Source organism: Lepidochelys kempii, chromosome 23, assembly GCF_965140285.1.
Source record: "Lepidochelys kempii isolate rLepKem1 chromosome 23, rLepKem1.hap1, whole genome shotgun sequence".
NCBI lineage: Eukaryota > Metazoa > Chordata > Testudines > Cheloniidae > Lepidochelys > Lepidochelys kempii.
Window position 1 is genome coordinate 18,213,933 of NC_136402.1, and position 14,350 is coordinate 18,228,282.

Sequence of the window (14,350 nt, forward strand, 5' to 3'; positions counted from 1 at the left end):
GAGGTAACTAAAAGGGGGTTCTGAACTGGGGGTGGGGTCAGAGGTCCCATCCACCCCGGCTGAGAACCATGGGCCCAGCCAGCCTGGCTCCCCGCTCCCCAGTTTCTGTTAAAACACAGGTCACATCGGGCCTTATCAATTATCTCATTGCAATGACACGGGCGCCCTCTACTGCCAGGAAAAGAAATAACTCCCTCCATTGCTCGCCAGGTGCTGAGATGCAGCCACCTCTGGGGCGGGGCATCTGGGGAACAGCAGCGTATAACGCCACAAGGGGACGGCTCAGACTCTGATCCAGGTTTTAAAGGGCTCTTTTATTAAAAAGGTTGCTTTTTTCCCCCTTTAAATTAACCCTTTAAGAGAAAAACAAATTGGAAGGTTAAATTCCAGACACATTGGGGACCCCAATTCTGTACTGAGACCAGTACAGGGTGTACCCCCACATATAACTGTACCCCCCTATTCTCTGAAACCCCCCCTCCACCTGCCCCCGAGCGCAGCCCCCAAGGGGGTCTGGAGGGTGGGAACTGAACCCCCCAAATGTTCCACTATTAAACAATCAAAAAACCCCTGATCTAAATGGGGGAACACACCAAAAAAAAGCCAAAATCCTGCTGACCCCCCTCCCAGATCAAAGTTCACAATGGACAAGTCACAGGTCAATGATGATCCCCCCAAAAATCATGTGAGGGGGTGAAAGGTCAAAGCGCAAAAGTCAACAGGTCAAGGGCCCCAAAGTCACAGTGCAAAGCTCCCAGCCAAAGGTAAAGGGTGAGAATGGGAGGGCATTTTTCAGGGGCTAGAGGTCAAAGTTCACAACCAAAGGTCAAGGGGCACAGTGGAAAGGTCAAAGGCCACAAGGGAAAGCTCACCACCAGCAGGTCAAAGGTCACCACCAAATCTAACCAGCCACAGTGGAAAGGTGCCAGAGTTCAAAGGTCACCGATGCAAAGATCCTGAGTAGGGTTCAAAGGTCACAATGGGTAGGTCAATGCTCATAGGTCTCTGAGGAGAGGTCAAAGATCACACAGGCGAGGTCCAACCTTCCACAGCCCCAGGGCAAAGACAAGGGTCAAGGTCACTGTTGAGAGGTCTTTGCCCCAGGATTGTTGGCCAGAGGTTAAAGTTGAAAGGTCACAGTGCAAACATCCCAGGTGAACAAGGTCAGAGGTCACAGCAGAAAGGTCAAAGTCCAAAGGTCCCCAGTGATACGTGACGAGTTACGGTCATAGTGGAAAGACCAACCACCGAGCATTCACAGCAAAGGTCAGAGGTCACCACAGAGGTCAATAGCTGAGGATTCCAGATGAAAGGTCACAAAGGTCATAGAGCTGGAAAGGTCACAGATCAAAAGGTCAGAGGTTCCAATGCAGGAGCCGATCGTTGAGAGTCCCAGGGGTGACTCCAGAAAAGGTCAAAGTTCAAAGGTCCTCCATGGAAGGTGACCACTAAAGGTCAGAGCTCACAGCAAAGAGGGCAAAGTCTAAAGGTCACAAGGAAAGGTCAGAGGCCACACCGGAGAGGTCAAAGCTCATAAGTTGTGAGCAAGGACAGAAGGCTACAAGCAGAGGTCAAAGGTTGCCGGCACGGGGGTCAAAGTTCAAAGGTCACGAGTGCAGGTCAGAGGCCGCCATGGACAGGTCACATGGGAGAGGTCGTTGCCAGCAGGAGGGTCGAAGTTCAAAGGTCGACTCAGGCCACCACGCAGCTCCTGTCCCGAGCCCCGCGCAGCCCCTGGTGCCCTTTGCCCCCTCCTTGCCGGGGGGGCCCTGCCGCAGCGGCCAGCGGGGGGCCGGCCCCGCCCCGCAGGTGGGGAGGCAGGGGGATTGGCTCCCCGAGGAAGAAGCCTTCCTCCTCCGAGTCCGAGGAGGAAGAGGAGGAGGAGGAGTAGCAGCGCCAGGCGCCACCGTGGCCCCGGAGGTAGCGGCGCCGGTGGCTGGGGAGGAAGGCCCCCTCCGAGGCCGAACAAACCAGGGGCCGCCCCCCCCGGCCCTGATCCTCCGGGGGGAGCCCCCCCTCGGACTCCCCCTCCCCTGCCAGGTGCAGGGCGTTGTCGGAGGAGGAGCAGGGCCGGGTGCGGGGCCGGCTCCGATGCAGCTGGCTGCTGTGGGGCCCCCCCGGTTCTCCCGCCACCAGGGGCTCCCGGAAGCTCACCCGGGGGGCGGTACCCCGCGGGAAGCCCCCCGCCCCCCTGCCTTCCAGCGGGGGGCCCTGGCTGAGCCGGGGGGAGACCGAGAGCTTGGAGGCAGAGCTGCTGGTCCAGTCGGCCCCCTTGGCCGGGGCCAGGCCCAGCTCGGGCATGGAGTGTCGGTGGGGGACGCCACGCAGGAAGCGGGACTCAGAACCTGGGGGGGAAAGAGACCAGGGTAGGGGGGGTTAGAGACAGAAGCTGCCACGCTGCCCGCCTCCCCCCCACACCTGCCTCCCCCCCCCGTCTACATTCCCCACACTACCCGCCTCCCCCCCCCACCCATCTGCGCTCCCCACATCCCCCGCCTTCTCCCCCCGCTTGGATCCCCATCCCGTCTGCGCTTCCCACACCACCTGCCTCCCTCCCATCAGGATCCCTCCCCAGCCTCACCTCCTTCCTCCTCTTCTGGGGGTCCTGGGCAGGTGGAGGTGCCCCGTGAGGTGCATCCGGCCAGCTCGCCCCCCTCCTCCGCCCCAGGGGTCCCGCTCCAGCTGCGCCGCCCGCCGGGGTCTGCACCCCGGGCTGGGGCCGTGCGGCCGGCGAAGGAGATGGAGCGGGCGACGGGTGGTCGGCGGGGGGGGGCCCGGCGCCCGTCCTGGGGGCGGGGGCCGTGGAGGGCCGAGTCGCAGGAGTCCGAGGCGCTGGCGTCGTCCCCCCCCCAGGCTGCAGCCCCGGGAGCAGAAGATCTGCCCCGCCTTGGGCAGGAAGGGTTTGCCCAGCAGCGGCAGCCGGCACCGGGGTGCAGCAGAAGCAGGCATCAGTGGCATGCCAGTGCTGGCCCTCGTAGGTCATCTGGCCCTGGTTGATGCCTGCGGGGGGCAGAGATGGGGGGAGGAGAGAGAGGGGGGACACATCAGCTCAATCCCCAGGCCTCTGGGGTTCTATTCCGGCTCTGGGTGGGGAGCTGGGGCTGGAGCAGGGGGGGCAGGGCTGGGAGCCAGGACTCTTGGGTTCTATTCTGATACTAGGGTGCTCCTTACAACCCCCCCCACCTGCTCCCCAGGGGCACCTGCTCTCCTGCTTCATGAGTCCACGGACATCTGGGTCCCTCTGCTGCCTGGGTCCTCCCTCCTTTTCCGTTGCCTGGAGACTGGGGACCCCCTGCTGCCCGGACACCTGGGTTCCCCACTCTCCATTGTCCCCAGATGCCCGGACACTGGGGTTGCTCTGCTCTCCAGGTCCCCAGACACCAGGTCCCCCTGCTGCCTGGATGCCAGGGTCCCACCGGCTCTCCACGGTTCACGTACACCAGGTCCCCACCCTGCCCGGTGTAGCCCATGGGGTTACTTTCCTAGCTTGCTATATTATAAAATCTGTTGGGATTTTTAATCGGTTTGATCGATTATATGATTTCGGTTTTTCCATTTCAGCAGCCATTATCTCATTCGATTCAGCTGTAACACAAGGAACCTGCAGGCCTGTATCCTGTCTGATTAGCTAGAGCGAGTTAACACAAGAGTTAGTCTATAACCTTTGGCATAGAGAAATGGCCCACCGGTTACCCCTTGTGATTCCAAATGGGGAACCAAATGTGTTTACCAATACACTGGGGTGGACCGGTAACCGCAAGGACGTGGAAGTAACGGCTCAGGCCAAAGGAAACGCTTTCAAGAACAAGATACTCGAGGTGAATATGTGTGTCTATGTGAGAAGGTGCCAGCCCATGGAGTAAACATCCCCCAAGATTTATCCGGGAGAGGAGATCAGATTTGGGCATGGACGGCTGGGCACGGATACAGATACTCTTGATCGTGCCAGGACGCTGTGAGAGAGTAAACCGCCAGACAAGCTAGAGCAGGACAACGTCTTTGTGGCTCTGTGGTTCAGAGCTTTGCTTACTCGCTCGTATAGTTGAATGTACTGAACTCGTGATGTTCGCAAATTCTGTAGCCTGATTTTGGGACAAGAACCTAAGTATCTGCTGGTCAGATCACTGGCGAGCCTATAATAAATCAGCCCTATATAATCAGGTTAACACCGGATGCCGGGGTCCGCCTGTTCTCCACCGTCCCCGGACACAGGGGTCTCCCCACTCTTCACAGTCCCCAGATGCCAGGTCCCCCTGCTGCCTGGACGCTGGGGTCCCCCTGCTCTCCATGGTCCCCAGACACCAGGCCCCCCCTGCTGCCTGGACGCTGGGGTCCCCCCGCTCTGCAGACACCGGGTCCCCCTGCTGCCCGGATGCTGGGGTCCCCCCACTCTGCAGACACCAGGTTCCCCCCGCTACCCGGATGCTGGGGTCCCCCCGCTCTCCACGGTCCCCGGCCGTGGCCCCGTACCAACGGGCTCCCCGCAGGCGTCGCAGTACTCCGCGTAGAGGGCCTGGTAGCAGCGGCAGCAGAAGGGGCGGCTCTGGCGCATGACGTAACGCTGCCCGCCCAGCGCCTCCTCGCACTCGAAGCAGCAGAAATGGCGCATGTGCCAATGGCGGCCCTCGGCCTCCGTGCACTCGTCGGCGAAGATGATCTGCGGGGGCGGGAGGGGGCAGATGGAGGCACGGCCCTCTGACCCGCTGGGGGGACCCCCCAGATCCCCCCTCCCCCGAGCCCATCCTCCCAGACCCCACAATCCCACCCACGGAGAACCGTCCGGACCCCTGATCCCCCCGCCATACTCCAGAGCCCCCATATTGCCCACCCTAAACTCCCCCCAGGCCCCTGCCCCCCAGCCGGCCCCCTGCCCCGCACCTCGTCACAGGCCTGGCAGCGGGGTTTGAGGCGCTCGGCGTGGTGCCGCCCGCAGTAGATCTTCCCCTCCTGGTAGAAGTAGATGAGATCCACGAGCAGCTCCCGGCAGGTCGTGCACTGGAAGCACTGGGGGTGCCAGCAGGCCCCGTGCCCCGCCCGGCTGGCGAACACCGCGATGTCCCCGCCGCGGATCTGCTTCCCGCACTGCCCCGCACAGACAGAGAGAGAGAGACCGGTCACAGGGAGCCAGGCGCCGGCTCCCCCCCGGCCCCAGGGCAGGACTGGCGGGCTCCGGGGGGCAGGGAACGGGGCTGGGGCCTGTCCCCTCCAGGGGGCGGCAGCTCCCCCCCGGCCCCAGGGCAGGACTGGCGGGCTCCGGGGGGCAGGGAACGGGGCTGGGGCCTGTCCCCTCCAGGGGGCGCCGGCTCCCCCCCGGCCCCAGGGCAGGACTGGCGGGCTCCGGGGGGCAGGGAACGGGGCTGGGGCCTGTCCCCTCCAGGGGGCGCCGGCTCCCCCCCGGCCCCAGGGCAGGACTGGCGGGCTCCGGGGGGCAGGGAACGGGGCTGGGGCCTGTCCCCTCCAGGGGGCGCCGGCTCCCCCACGGCCCCAGGGCAGGACTGGCGGGCTCCGGGGGGCAGGGAACGGGGCTGGGGCCTGTCCCCTCCAGGGGGCGCCGGCTCCCCCCCCCCCGGCCCCAGGGCAGGACTGGCGGGCTCCGGGGGGCAGGGAACGGGGCTGGGGCCTGTCCCCTCCAGGGGGCGCCGGCTCCCCCCCGGCCCCAGGGCAGGACTGGCGGGCTCCGGGGGGCAGGGAACGGGGCTGGGGCCTGTCCCCTCCAGGGGGCGCCGGCTCCCCCACGGCCCCAGGGCAGGACTGGCGGGCTCCGGGGGGCAGGGAACGGGGCTGGGGCCTGTCCCCTCCAGGGGGCGCCGGCTCCCCCACGGCCCCAGGGCAGGACTGGCGGGCTCCGGGGGGCAGGGAACGGGGCTGGGGCCTGTCCCCTCCAGGGGGCGCCGGCTCCCCCCCCCCCCCCCCCCCCCCGGCCCCAGGGCAGGAGGCTGGCTCGCCTCGGGGGCGGGGAATGGGGTAGGATTTCGTCAGATGCTGCAATGCCCCCTCTGGCCTGTAGATGTCACTGTGCAGCTGCTTGCTGACAGGGGCCTCCAAGGGCAGGGGGCGGGGGGCTGAGCTCTGGGTGGGGCTTTGGGTGCAGCCCCCGACCCCCCCCCCGACCCCCATACAGACAAGTCTGGGCAGCCTGGCCAGGACTGAGCGCTCAGTATGGGATTGGAGCTGCCAGCACGTGAGCCGGGGAGAGAACCCAGGATTTAATTGGGGATGGGTCCTGCTTTTGAGCAGGGGGTTGGACTAGATGACCTCCTGAGGTCCCTTCCAACCCTGATATTCTATGATTCCTGGCTCCCAGCCCCTGTGCTCTAACCACTAGCCCCCATTCCCCTCCCAGCACCGGGGACAGAACCCAGGAGTCCTGGCTCCCAGCTGCCCCTGCTCTAACCACTAGCCCCCACTCCCCTCCCAGCACCGGGGACAGAACCCAGGAGTCCTGGCTCCCAGCTGCCCCTGCTCTAACCACTAGCCCCCACTCCCCTCCCAGCACCGGGGACAGAACCCAGGAGTCCTGGCTCCCAGCTGCCCCTGCTCTAACCACTAGCCCCCACTCCCCTCCCAGAGCTCCCAGTCAGCACCCACAACTCGCTGTCTGGCCAAGGGTTGCGTCCCAGCCCCCACAATGCTTTGCACAGTCCACAGGGGTGGGGGGTGTTTGCTCCCAAAATCCCACTAGGGGAAGCGGAGTGTGGGGTGGGAGTGGGGAGACAGGGCACAGGCGGGGGGTGTGCTGGGTACCTGCTCACAGATGGCACCAGTAATGGTGACCGGGAACAACCTAACCGTCCCTCGCCCGAGATTCTCCCTCTTCCGCTGCTGGGAGAAAACCTTCAGCTCCTTCTTCTCTTCCTCCTCCAGAGGGCTGCAGTACTGAGCCTGGGACACAGAGAGACCGACTGAGCCAGCGCCAAAATGCAGCCAGCTCTGGGGCGGGGCAGCTGGGGAACAGCCGCACATAACGTCACATGGGGACGGCTTGCCCGGCACTGAGATGCAGCCAGCTCTGGGGCGGGGCAGCCAGGGAACAGCCGCACATAACGGCACATGGGGACGGCTCGCCCGGCACTGAGATGCAGCCAGCTCTGGGGCGGGGCAGCCGGGGAACAGCCGCACATAACGGCACATGGGGACGGCTCGCCCAGCACTGAGATGCAGCCAGCTCTGGGGCGGGGCAGCCGGGGAACAGCCGCACATAACGGCACATGGGGACGGCTCGCCCGGCACTGAGATGCAGCCAGCTCTGGGGCGGGGCAGCCGGGGAACAGCCGCACATAACGGCACATGGGGACGGCTCGCCCAGCACTGAGATGCAGCCAGCTCTGGGGCGGGGCAGCCGGGGAACAGCCGCACAGGGACATCCCAGACCAGTCTGGGGTGGGAAGAGCGACCGAGGGAGGCCGACTGGAATCCCTTGAGCTGGGATTTGGCCTGGAGGCCGAGGTTCGCTCCTGGTCTCCTGGGGGAAAACACGCCAGGGGAATTTTTAAGAAACCCGGATCTCATTTAGGGACTCCTCCCACAGCACGGAGCCGGCCGGCCAGGGGAGAGTGCCCCCCGCCCAGGCCCCCAACCTGCTCCCCGCCCCCCAGAGCCTGGCCCCTCACCTCGCTGTCATGGGGGGGCAGCTGGTGCAGGAGCTGACGGAGCCGGTACTGCTCTCCGGGACTGTTCACATAGGGCACCTTGTCCTCAGGGAGGCAGCTGAAGAACTGATACACCTGGTGTGGGGAGAAGGGCCAGTGGGGGGGTGTGGTCAAGCTCAGGGGGCGTGGCCTGGCCACCCCAAGGGGCGGAGTCACAGAGCTGGGTTGGGGCTGCGATGGGAGGGGCCTGAAGCCAAACGGGCAGGGCTGGGACGCCACTGGGGGAGGAGCCAAAAGGGCGGTGTCCTGCCTTCGATCCCGCCGTGGGGCACGGCTAGAGTCCCCCGGGTCAGTATCTCTGGTCCCTACGTGGGCGTGGCTTTGGCCCCCTTGGGGGCGGGTCTAGGATCCCAATGGGGGGCGGTGCCCATGTACCTGTGTGGGCGTGGCTTCCACCTCGGCCCCGATGGCTGTGGCCATGGGGTGGAGCTATGGGACAGCTCCCTCCAGGAGGCGGGGCTATGAGCACAGGGGTGGGGCTATGGGATCCTGCCCCATGAGACAGAGCTTTGACTACGGGGCGGGGCTGCCCCAGGGGGGCGGGGCTCCCCCAGGGGGCGGGGCTCACCTGCTCCGGCTTGAGGCCGGGTGGCACCCAGGCGTACTCCTCGGAGGCGCAGCCCGAGTCGTCGTCGGAGATGGAGTGGCGCTGGAAGTCCGAGATGAGCCGGCCCATCATGCGCTCCAGGTCGACGGGCACCGCCCGCACCATGTGCTCCTCCCGGGGGCACTTGCAGTGCTGGCAGATCTTCCTGGGGGAGGAGAGACCCTACGATAACGCCCCCCCCGGAGAGACCCTACAATAACACACAGCCCCCCCCTCCAGAGAGACCCTACGATAACGCACCGCCCCCACCCGCCCCGGAGAGACCCTACAAAATAACGCCCCCCCCGGCCTGGGAGAGACCCTACGATAACGCCCCCCCCGGAGAGACCCTACAATAACGCACCGCCCCCACCCGCCCCGGAGAGACCCTACAAAATAACGCCCCCCCCCAGCCTGGGAGAGACCCTACGATAACGCCCCCCCCGGAGAGACCCTACAATAACACACAGCCCCCCCCCCCTCCAGAGAGACCCTACGATAACGCACCGCCCCCACCCGCCCCGGAGAGACCCTACAAAATAACGCCCCCCCCCAGCCTGGGAGAGACCCTACGATAACGCCCCCCCCGGAGAGACCCTACAATAACACACAGCCCCCCCCCCCTCCAGAGAGACCCTACGATAACGCACCGCCCCCACCCGCCCCGGGGAGACCCTACAAAATAACGCCCCCCCCCCGGCCTGGGAGAGACCCTACGATAACACCCCCCCCGGAGAGACCCTACAATAACACACAGCCCCCCCCTCCAGAGAGACCCTACGATAACGCACCGCCCCCACCCGCCCCGGAGAGACCCTACAAAATAACGCCCCCTCCGGCCTGGGAGAGACCCTACGATAACGCCCCCCCCGGAGAGACCCTACAATAACACACAGCCCCCCCCCCTCCAGAGAGACCCTACGATAACGCACCACCCCCACCCGCCCCGGAGAGACCCTACAAAATAACGCCCCCCCCGGCCTGGGAGAGACCCTACGATAACGCCCCCCCCGGAGAGACCCTACAATAACACACAGCCCCCCCCCCCCTCCAGAGAGACCCTACGATAACGCACCGCCCCCACCCGCCCCGGAGAGACCCTACAAAATAACGCCCCCCCCCCGGCCTGGGAGAGACCCTATGATAACGCCCCCCCCGGCGAGACCCTACAATAACGCACCGCCCCCACCTGCCCCGGAGAGATCCTACAAAATAACGCCCCCCCCCCGGCCTGGGAGAGACCCTACGATAACGCCCCCCCCCCCCGGAGAGACCCTACAATAACGCACAGCCCCCCCCCTCCAGAGAGACCCTACGATAACGCACCACCCCCACCCGCCCCGGAGAGACCCTACAAAATAACGCCCCCACCCCCGGCCTGGGAGAGACCCTATGATAACGCCCCCCCCGGCGAGACCCTACAATAACGCACCGCCCCCACCCGCCCCGGAGAGACCCTACAAAATAACGCCCCCCCCCCCGCCTGGGAGAGACCCTACGATAACGCCCCCCCCCCGGAGAGACCCTACAATAACACACAGCCCCCCCCCCCCAGAGAGACCCTATGATAACGCACCGCCCCCACCCGCCCCGGAGAGACCCTACAAAGTAACGCCCCCCCCCGGCCTGGGAGAGACCCTATGATAACTCCCCCCCCCGGAGAGACCCTACAATAACGCACAGCCCCCCGGTGAGACCCTACAATAACGCACCGCCCCCACCCGCCCCGGAGAGACCCTACAAAATAACGCGGGGGGAGAGACCCTACGATAATGCCCCCCCCCCGGAGAGACCCTACAATAACGCACCGCCCCCACCCGCCCCGGAGAGACCCTACAAAATAACGACCCCCCCGGCCTGGGAGAGACCCTACAATAACGCACCGCCCCCCCGTCTGGGAGAGACCCTACAATAACGCACCGCCCGGAGAGACCCTACAATAAACACACTGGAGCAGAGAGTGACTCCTGGAGGACGGAGAGTGGGGCTGCAGCCTGGGCACGGGTGGGGGCGGGGGTCGGTGAGAAGTCTCTTGGGGAGGGGGTCACAGGGAGGGGGGTCCCCAGAGGGTGTCTGGAGTGGGGGGGGTCCCTTCCCCTCCCCATGCAGCAGGTGCAGAGAGTCTCCTTCGCCCCATTAACCCCAATGGCCTGGGCCCCACAGTGCTAATGGGCTGGGAACAGGGCCCAGCTTGTCTGAGTCCCCCCCACCCAGGGCACCAGGCCAGGCCCATTACTCTGGGGCCGCCTCATATTGGGAGGGCAGTGGGGTCAGCAGGGTGGGTGCTGGGGGGCAGCTGTGGGTGGGATGGGCAGAGTGCCGGGAGGCAGCGAGTGCTGGGGGGGCAGTGGGGTGGGATGGGCAGGGTGCCAGGAGGGCAGCAGGGTAGATGCCAGGGGGCAGCAGGGTGCCAGGGGGGAGGCGTAGATGCCAGGGGGCCAGCAGGCCAGCGCAGGGTCCCTACCTCCATCCGTGCACCAGGAAGCCGGGACACTGGTCCCCACACGCGTGGCACGGCTGCCCCCGGTCAGGGTCGGCATCGTCAGGCGGCTGCGGGGCAGAGACACAGAGTATCACCACCCGCCACGGCCCCCCCCGCCCCACACCGTGGGGTCCGGTGGTTAAAGCAGAAGGGAGGGGTCCGGAAGCCAGGACTCCTGGGTCCCATCAGCAGCTCCAGACGGGGCGGGGGTGTCTTTCTCCAGCCCCACAGCCACGCGCCCGGTCTCTGACCTGCCAAGGCAGAGGCCAGAGCCGGGGGGCAGGTCTGGGGCAGGGATAGAAGCCACAACCCCTGCACCCAGGGCATGGTGGGATCCCAGACCCCAACCCGGGCGCCCCAGGGCGTGGTGGGATCCCAGACCCCAACCCGGGCGCCCCCGGGCGTGGTGGGAGTCCAGACCCCAACCCGGGCGCCCCAGGGCGTGGTGGGAGTCCAGACCCCAACCTCAGCCATGCAGGGGGCTCGTGGGAGCCGCGGCACCGGGCCACCTGGGTCACGCTGGGGCTTGTGGAAGCTCAGACGCAACCGGGCCGGCCCAGGGCATTGTGGGAGGCGCGAGCCGCCCCACACGCCAGGACCTGCCCCAGCTCGGCTCAGTGGAGCGTGACACACGCCGAGAGCTGGGCCGTGGCCAAGGGCGGGGGGCAGAGAGTGGGAGGGGCTGGGGGTTGTATTTGGGGGGACCCACCCCTTCCCCTTGGGGAAGGTCACGTCAAGGGGAGACCAAATATGGGGAGGTCGTGCCGAGGAACCCACCCCCATGCCCGAGGTGGGGTGGGTCGGGACAGCACCCAGCCTGGCGGGGGGGGGGCGGGTAGGAGACGAGCCGGGGAGCGGGGGTGAATGAGAGAAAGACAAAGTCCCCCCCGGACCCTATTCACACCCCAATAAACCCCCATTCCCCACAGCACCCCCTGCTGGGAGAGGCCGGGGCTGGAGCAGCCAGGAGCTCCCCCCACAACCTTTGCTCCTGCCCCGCTCTCCACAGTGACCCTGTGCCCCCTCTCCAACCCCCACCGTCCCTCCCCACAACCCTCCCCACTCCGGGTCTCCATACACAGCCCCCCAACCTCCCCTCCTATCCCATGGCCTCTAACTTGGGACCCCTTTCCCTGACACAGCACCCCCAAGCACTACCCCTCCCAACTCAGGGGCCCCCAAGACACAGATCCCCATCTTCCCCCCCCACAGTCCCCCATTCAGGAAACCCTCTCCCCCCACAGCCCCCCATTCCCCCCCAGTCCTGTCCTCCTGCCCTCAGACACAGCCCTGTCACTGCCCCCACAGCTCCTTGTCCTCCCCTCCCCCTCCTCAACCCCCCCATACATATACAGGCCCCCATTTCCTCCCCCACAGACCCCCCCGTACCTACATGGCCCCCTCCCCCTACACGCATAGACCCCTTCCCACTCCACAGCCCCCTCCCCACACCCCTCGTGAGGGGATTGACCCCCAAAGCCGCATTAAACCTGACCCCTTAATACCACCAGCGAGTTAATCCTGACCCAGATGAGAGACAATCCCCACCCCCAACACCAGGGAAGTGACGTGGTCCGGTGAAACAGCCTGGATTATCCCCCACCATTTAACCCCCCCATACCCGCCACTCAACTGTCCCCCTGGAGGGAATGGGTGGGGGGGTATTGAGCTCGAAGCGCCTGTGGGTCTGACCGGGGGTGATGGAGGCAGGATACCGGGGTAGATGGGCCCCCGGGTCTAATGGAGGCAGGATACCGGGGTAGATGGGCCCCCGGGTCTGACTGGGGGTGATGGAGGCGGGATACCGGGGTAGATGGGCCCTCAGGTCTGACCGGGGGTGATGGAGGTGGGATACCGGGGTAGATGGGCCCCTGGGTCTGATGGAGGCGGGATACCGGAGTAGATGGGCCCCCAGGTCTGACCGGGGGTGATGGAGGCGGGATACCGGGGTAGATGGGCCCCCAGGTCTGACCGGGGGTGATGGAGGCGGGATCCCGGGGTAGGTGGGCCCCCAGGTCTGACCGGGGGTGATGGAGGTGGGATACCGGGGTAGGTGGGCCCCTGGGTCTGATGGAGGCGGGATACCAGAGTAGATGGGCCCCCAGGTCTGACCGGGGGTGATGGAGGCGGGATACCGGGGTAGATGGGCCCCCAGGTCTGACCGGGGGTGATGGAGGCGGGATCCCGGGGTAGGTGGGCCCCCAGGTCTGACCGGGGGTGATGGAGGCGGGATCCCGGGGTAGGTGGGGCCCCAGGTCTGACCGGGGGTGATGGAGGCGGGATCCCGGGGTAGGTGGGCCCGTGGGTCTGACGAGGGGCAGCAGCATGGGAAGTGGGGCAATCGTAACCAGGAGTTGCCCTGCGCCCATGTAGGGCAGATGTCACAGCTGGTTTGTCCTAGGGGAGGGAAACTGAGTCAACCAGCTGGGTCAGCAGGTAACACCCCCATTCCTGCCCCATCCCCAGCGGGAGGGGAGAAAACTCCCCATCTGTCAACAGCAAAACACACAGCTCCCTAGTGCCGGGGCTGATACCGACGGCCAGGGGAGAGGGGCCTGCGCCCCCCAGCCCCCTCTCGAACTCCTGCCCCACGGCGCCCGGCCCTGACTACCAGGGGACAGTGACCCCTCCAACCCCCTGCTCTCCCCCCAGCCCCACGCCCCCCCCCAGCGCCCGGCCCTGACTGCCAGGAGACAGCGCCCCCCCCCCGCCGTTCTCCCAGCCCGTGTGTCCGGGATCGGAGGCCCCGTGCTTGGTTCCCCTGGGCGCTCCCCCCCCCAGACCCCCCCAGCACTCACGGGGCGGGAGGAGCGTCGGCGCCGAGACCCCCGGGTGAACATCGTCTGGTGACGGCACCCGGCACCGCGGCCCCCCCCCGCCACGCTCCTCCTTCGCCCCCCAGCTCCTCCCCCCCGCCACGCTCCTCCTTCGCCCCCCAGCTCCTCCCCCGGCCCCCCCGCCACGCTCCTCCTTCGCCCCCCAGCTCCTCCCCCGCCCCCCCCGCCACGCTCCTCCCCCCACCCTGTCCTTCACTCCTCCCCCCTCCATCTGCTCCTCCCCTTAGACCTCCCCCAAGCTCCTCCCCCGTCCTCACGCTCCACCTCCGGCCCCTCCCACACCGCTCGTCCCCCGTGCCCTGCCCCCCCAGCTTTCCGCCCCTTCTTCCTCTGCTGCATCCCTCCCGCCCCCCTGCTCTCCCCCCATCGCTTGTCCCGGCCCCGCCCCCCCCAGTCCCCGGGGCGCTGGGAGGTAACATCGACCCTGTAACACCTGCCCTTGGCCACCTGCAGCTCCCCCCCCCGCACCCGACCCCCCATAGCTCTGCCCCTGCCCCCGCCCTCGCCCCCATTCCGACCCACAGCCCCCGCGAGTCCAAAGCCTCGCCTACAAACACCAGGGACTCCTGGGGTCTCTCCCCCGCTCTGGGAGGGGAGTGGGGTCTAATGGTTAGAGCCGGGGGGGGGGTCAGGAGCCAGGACTCCTGGGTTCTCTCCTGTCTCCGGGAGGGGAGTGGGGCCTAGTGGTTGCAGGGGGGCTGGGAGTCAGGGCTCCTTGTATTTCTGGCTGGTGGGTGATTAGTTCTGACCTGGCCTGTGCGCATGAAATGAGTTTACTGGATCTCAGCCCCATTCC

At 66.3% G+C, this 14,350-nt stretch overlaps 1 protein-coding gene across 1 annotated transcript; it reads right to left on the minus strand.

The window, feature by feature from the left end:
• Positions 1-295: 295 nt before the first annotated feature.
• PRICKLE3 (prickle planar cell polarity protein 3) lies at positions 296-13,623 on the minus strand. The gene is given in 11 exon segments (XM_073321524.2): positions 296-2,345; positions 2,582-2,846; positions 2,848-2,928; positions 2,930-3,000; positions 4,471-4,657; positions 4,879-5,082; positions 6,745-6,882; positions 7,611-7,724; positions 8,218-8,401; positions 10,700-10,785; positions 13,516-13,623. Coding segments are annotated over 11 exon segments (2,025 nt in total). The 5' UTR covers positions 13,558-13,623; the 3' UTR covers positions 296-1,692.
• Between the last annotated feature and the right edge of the window lie 727 nt (positions 13,624-14,350).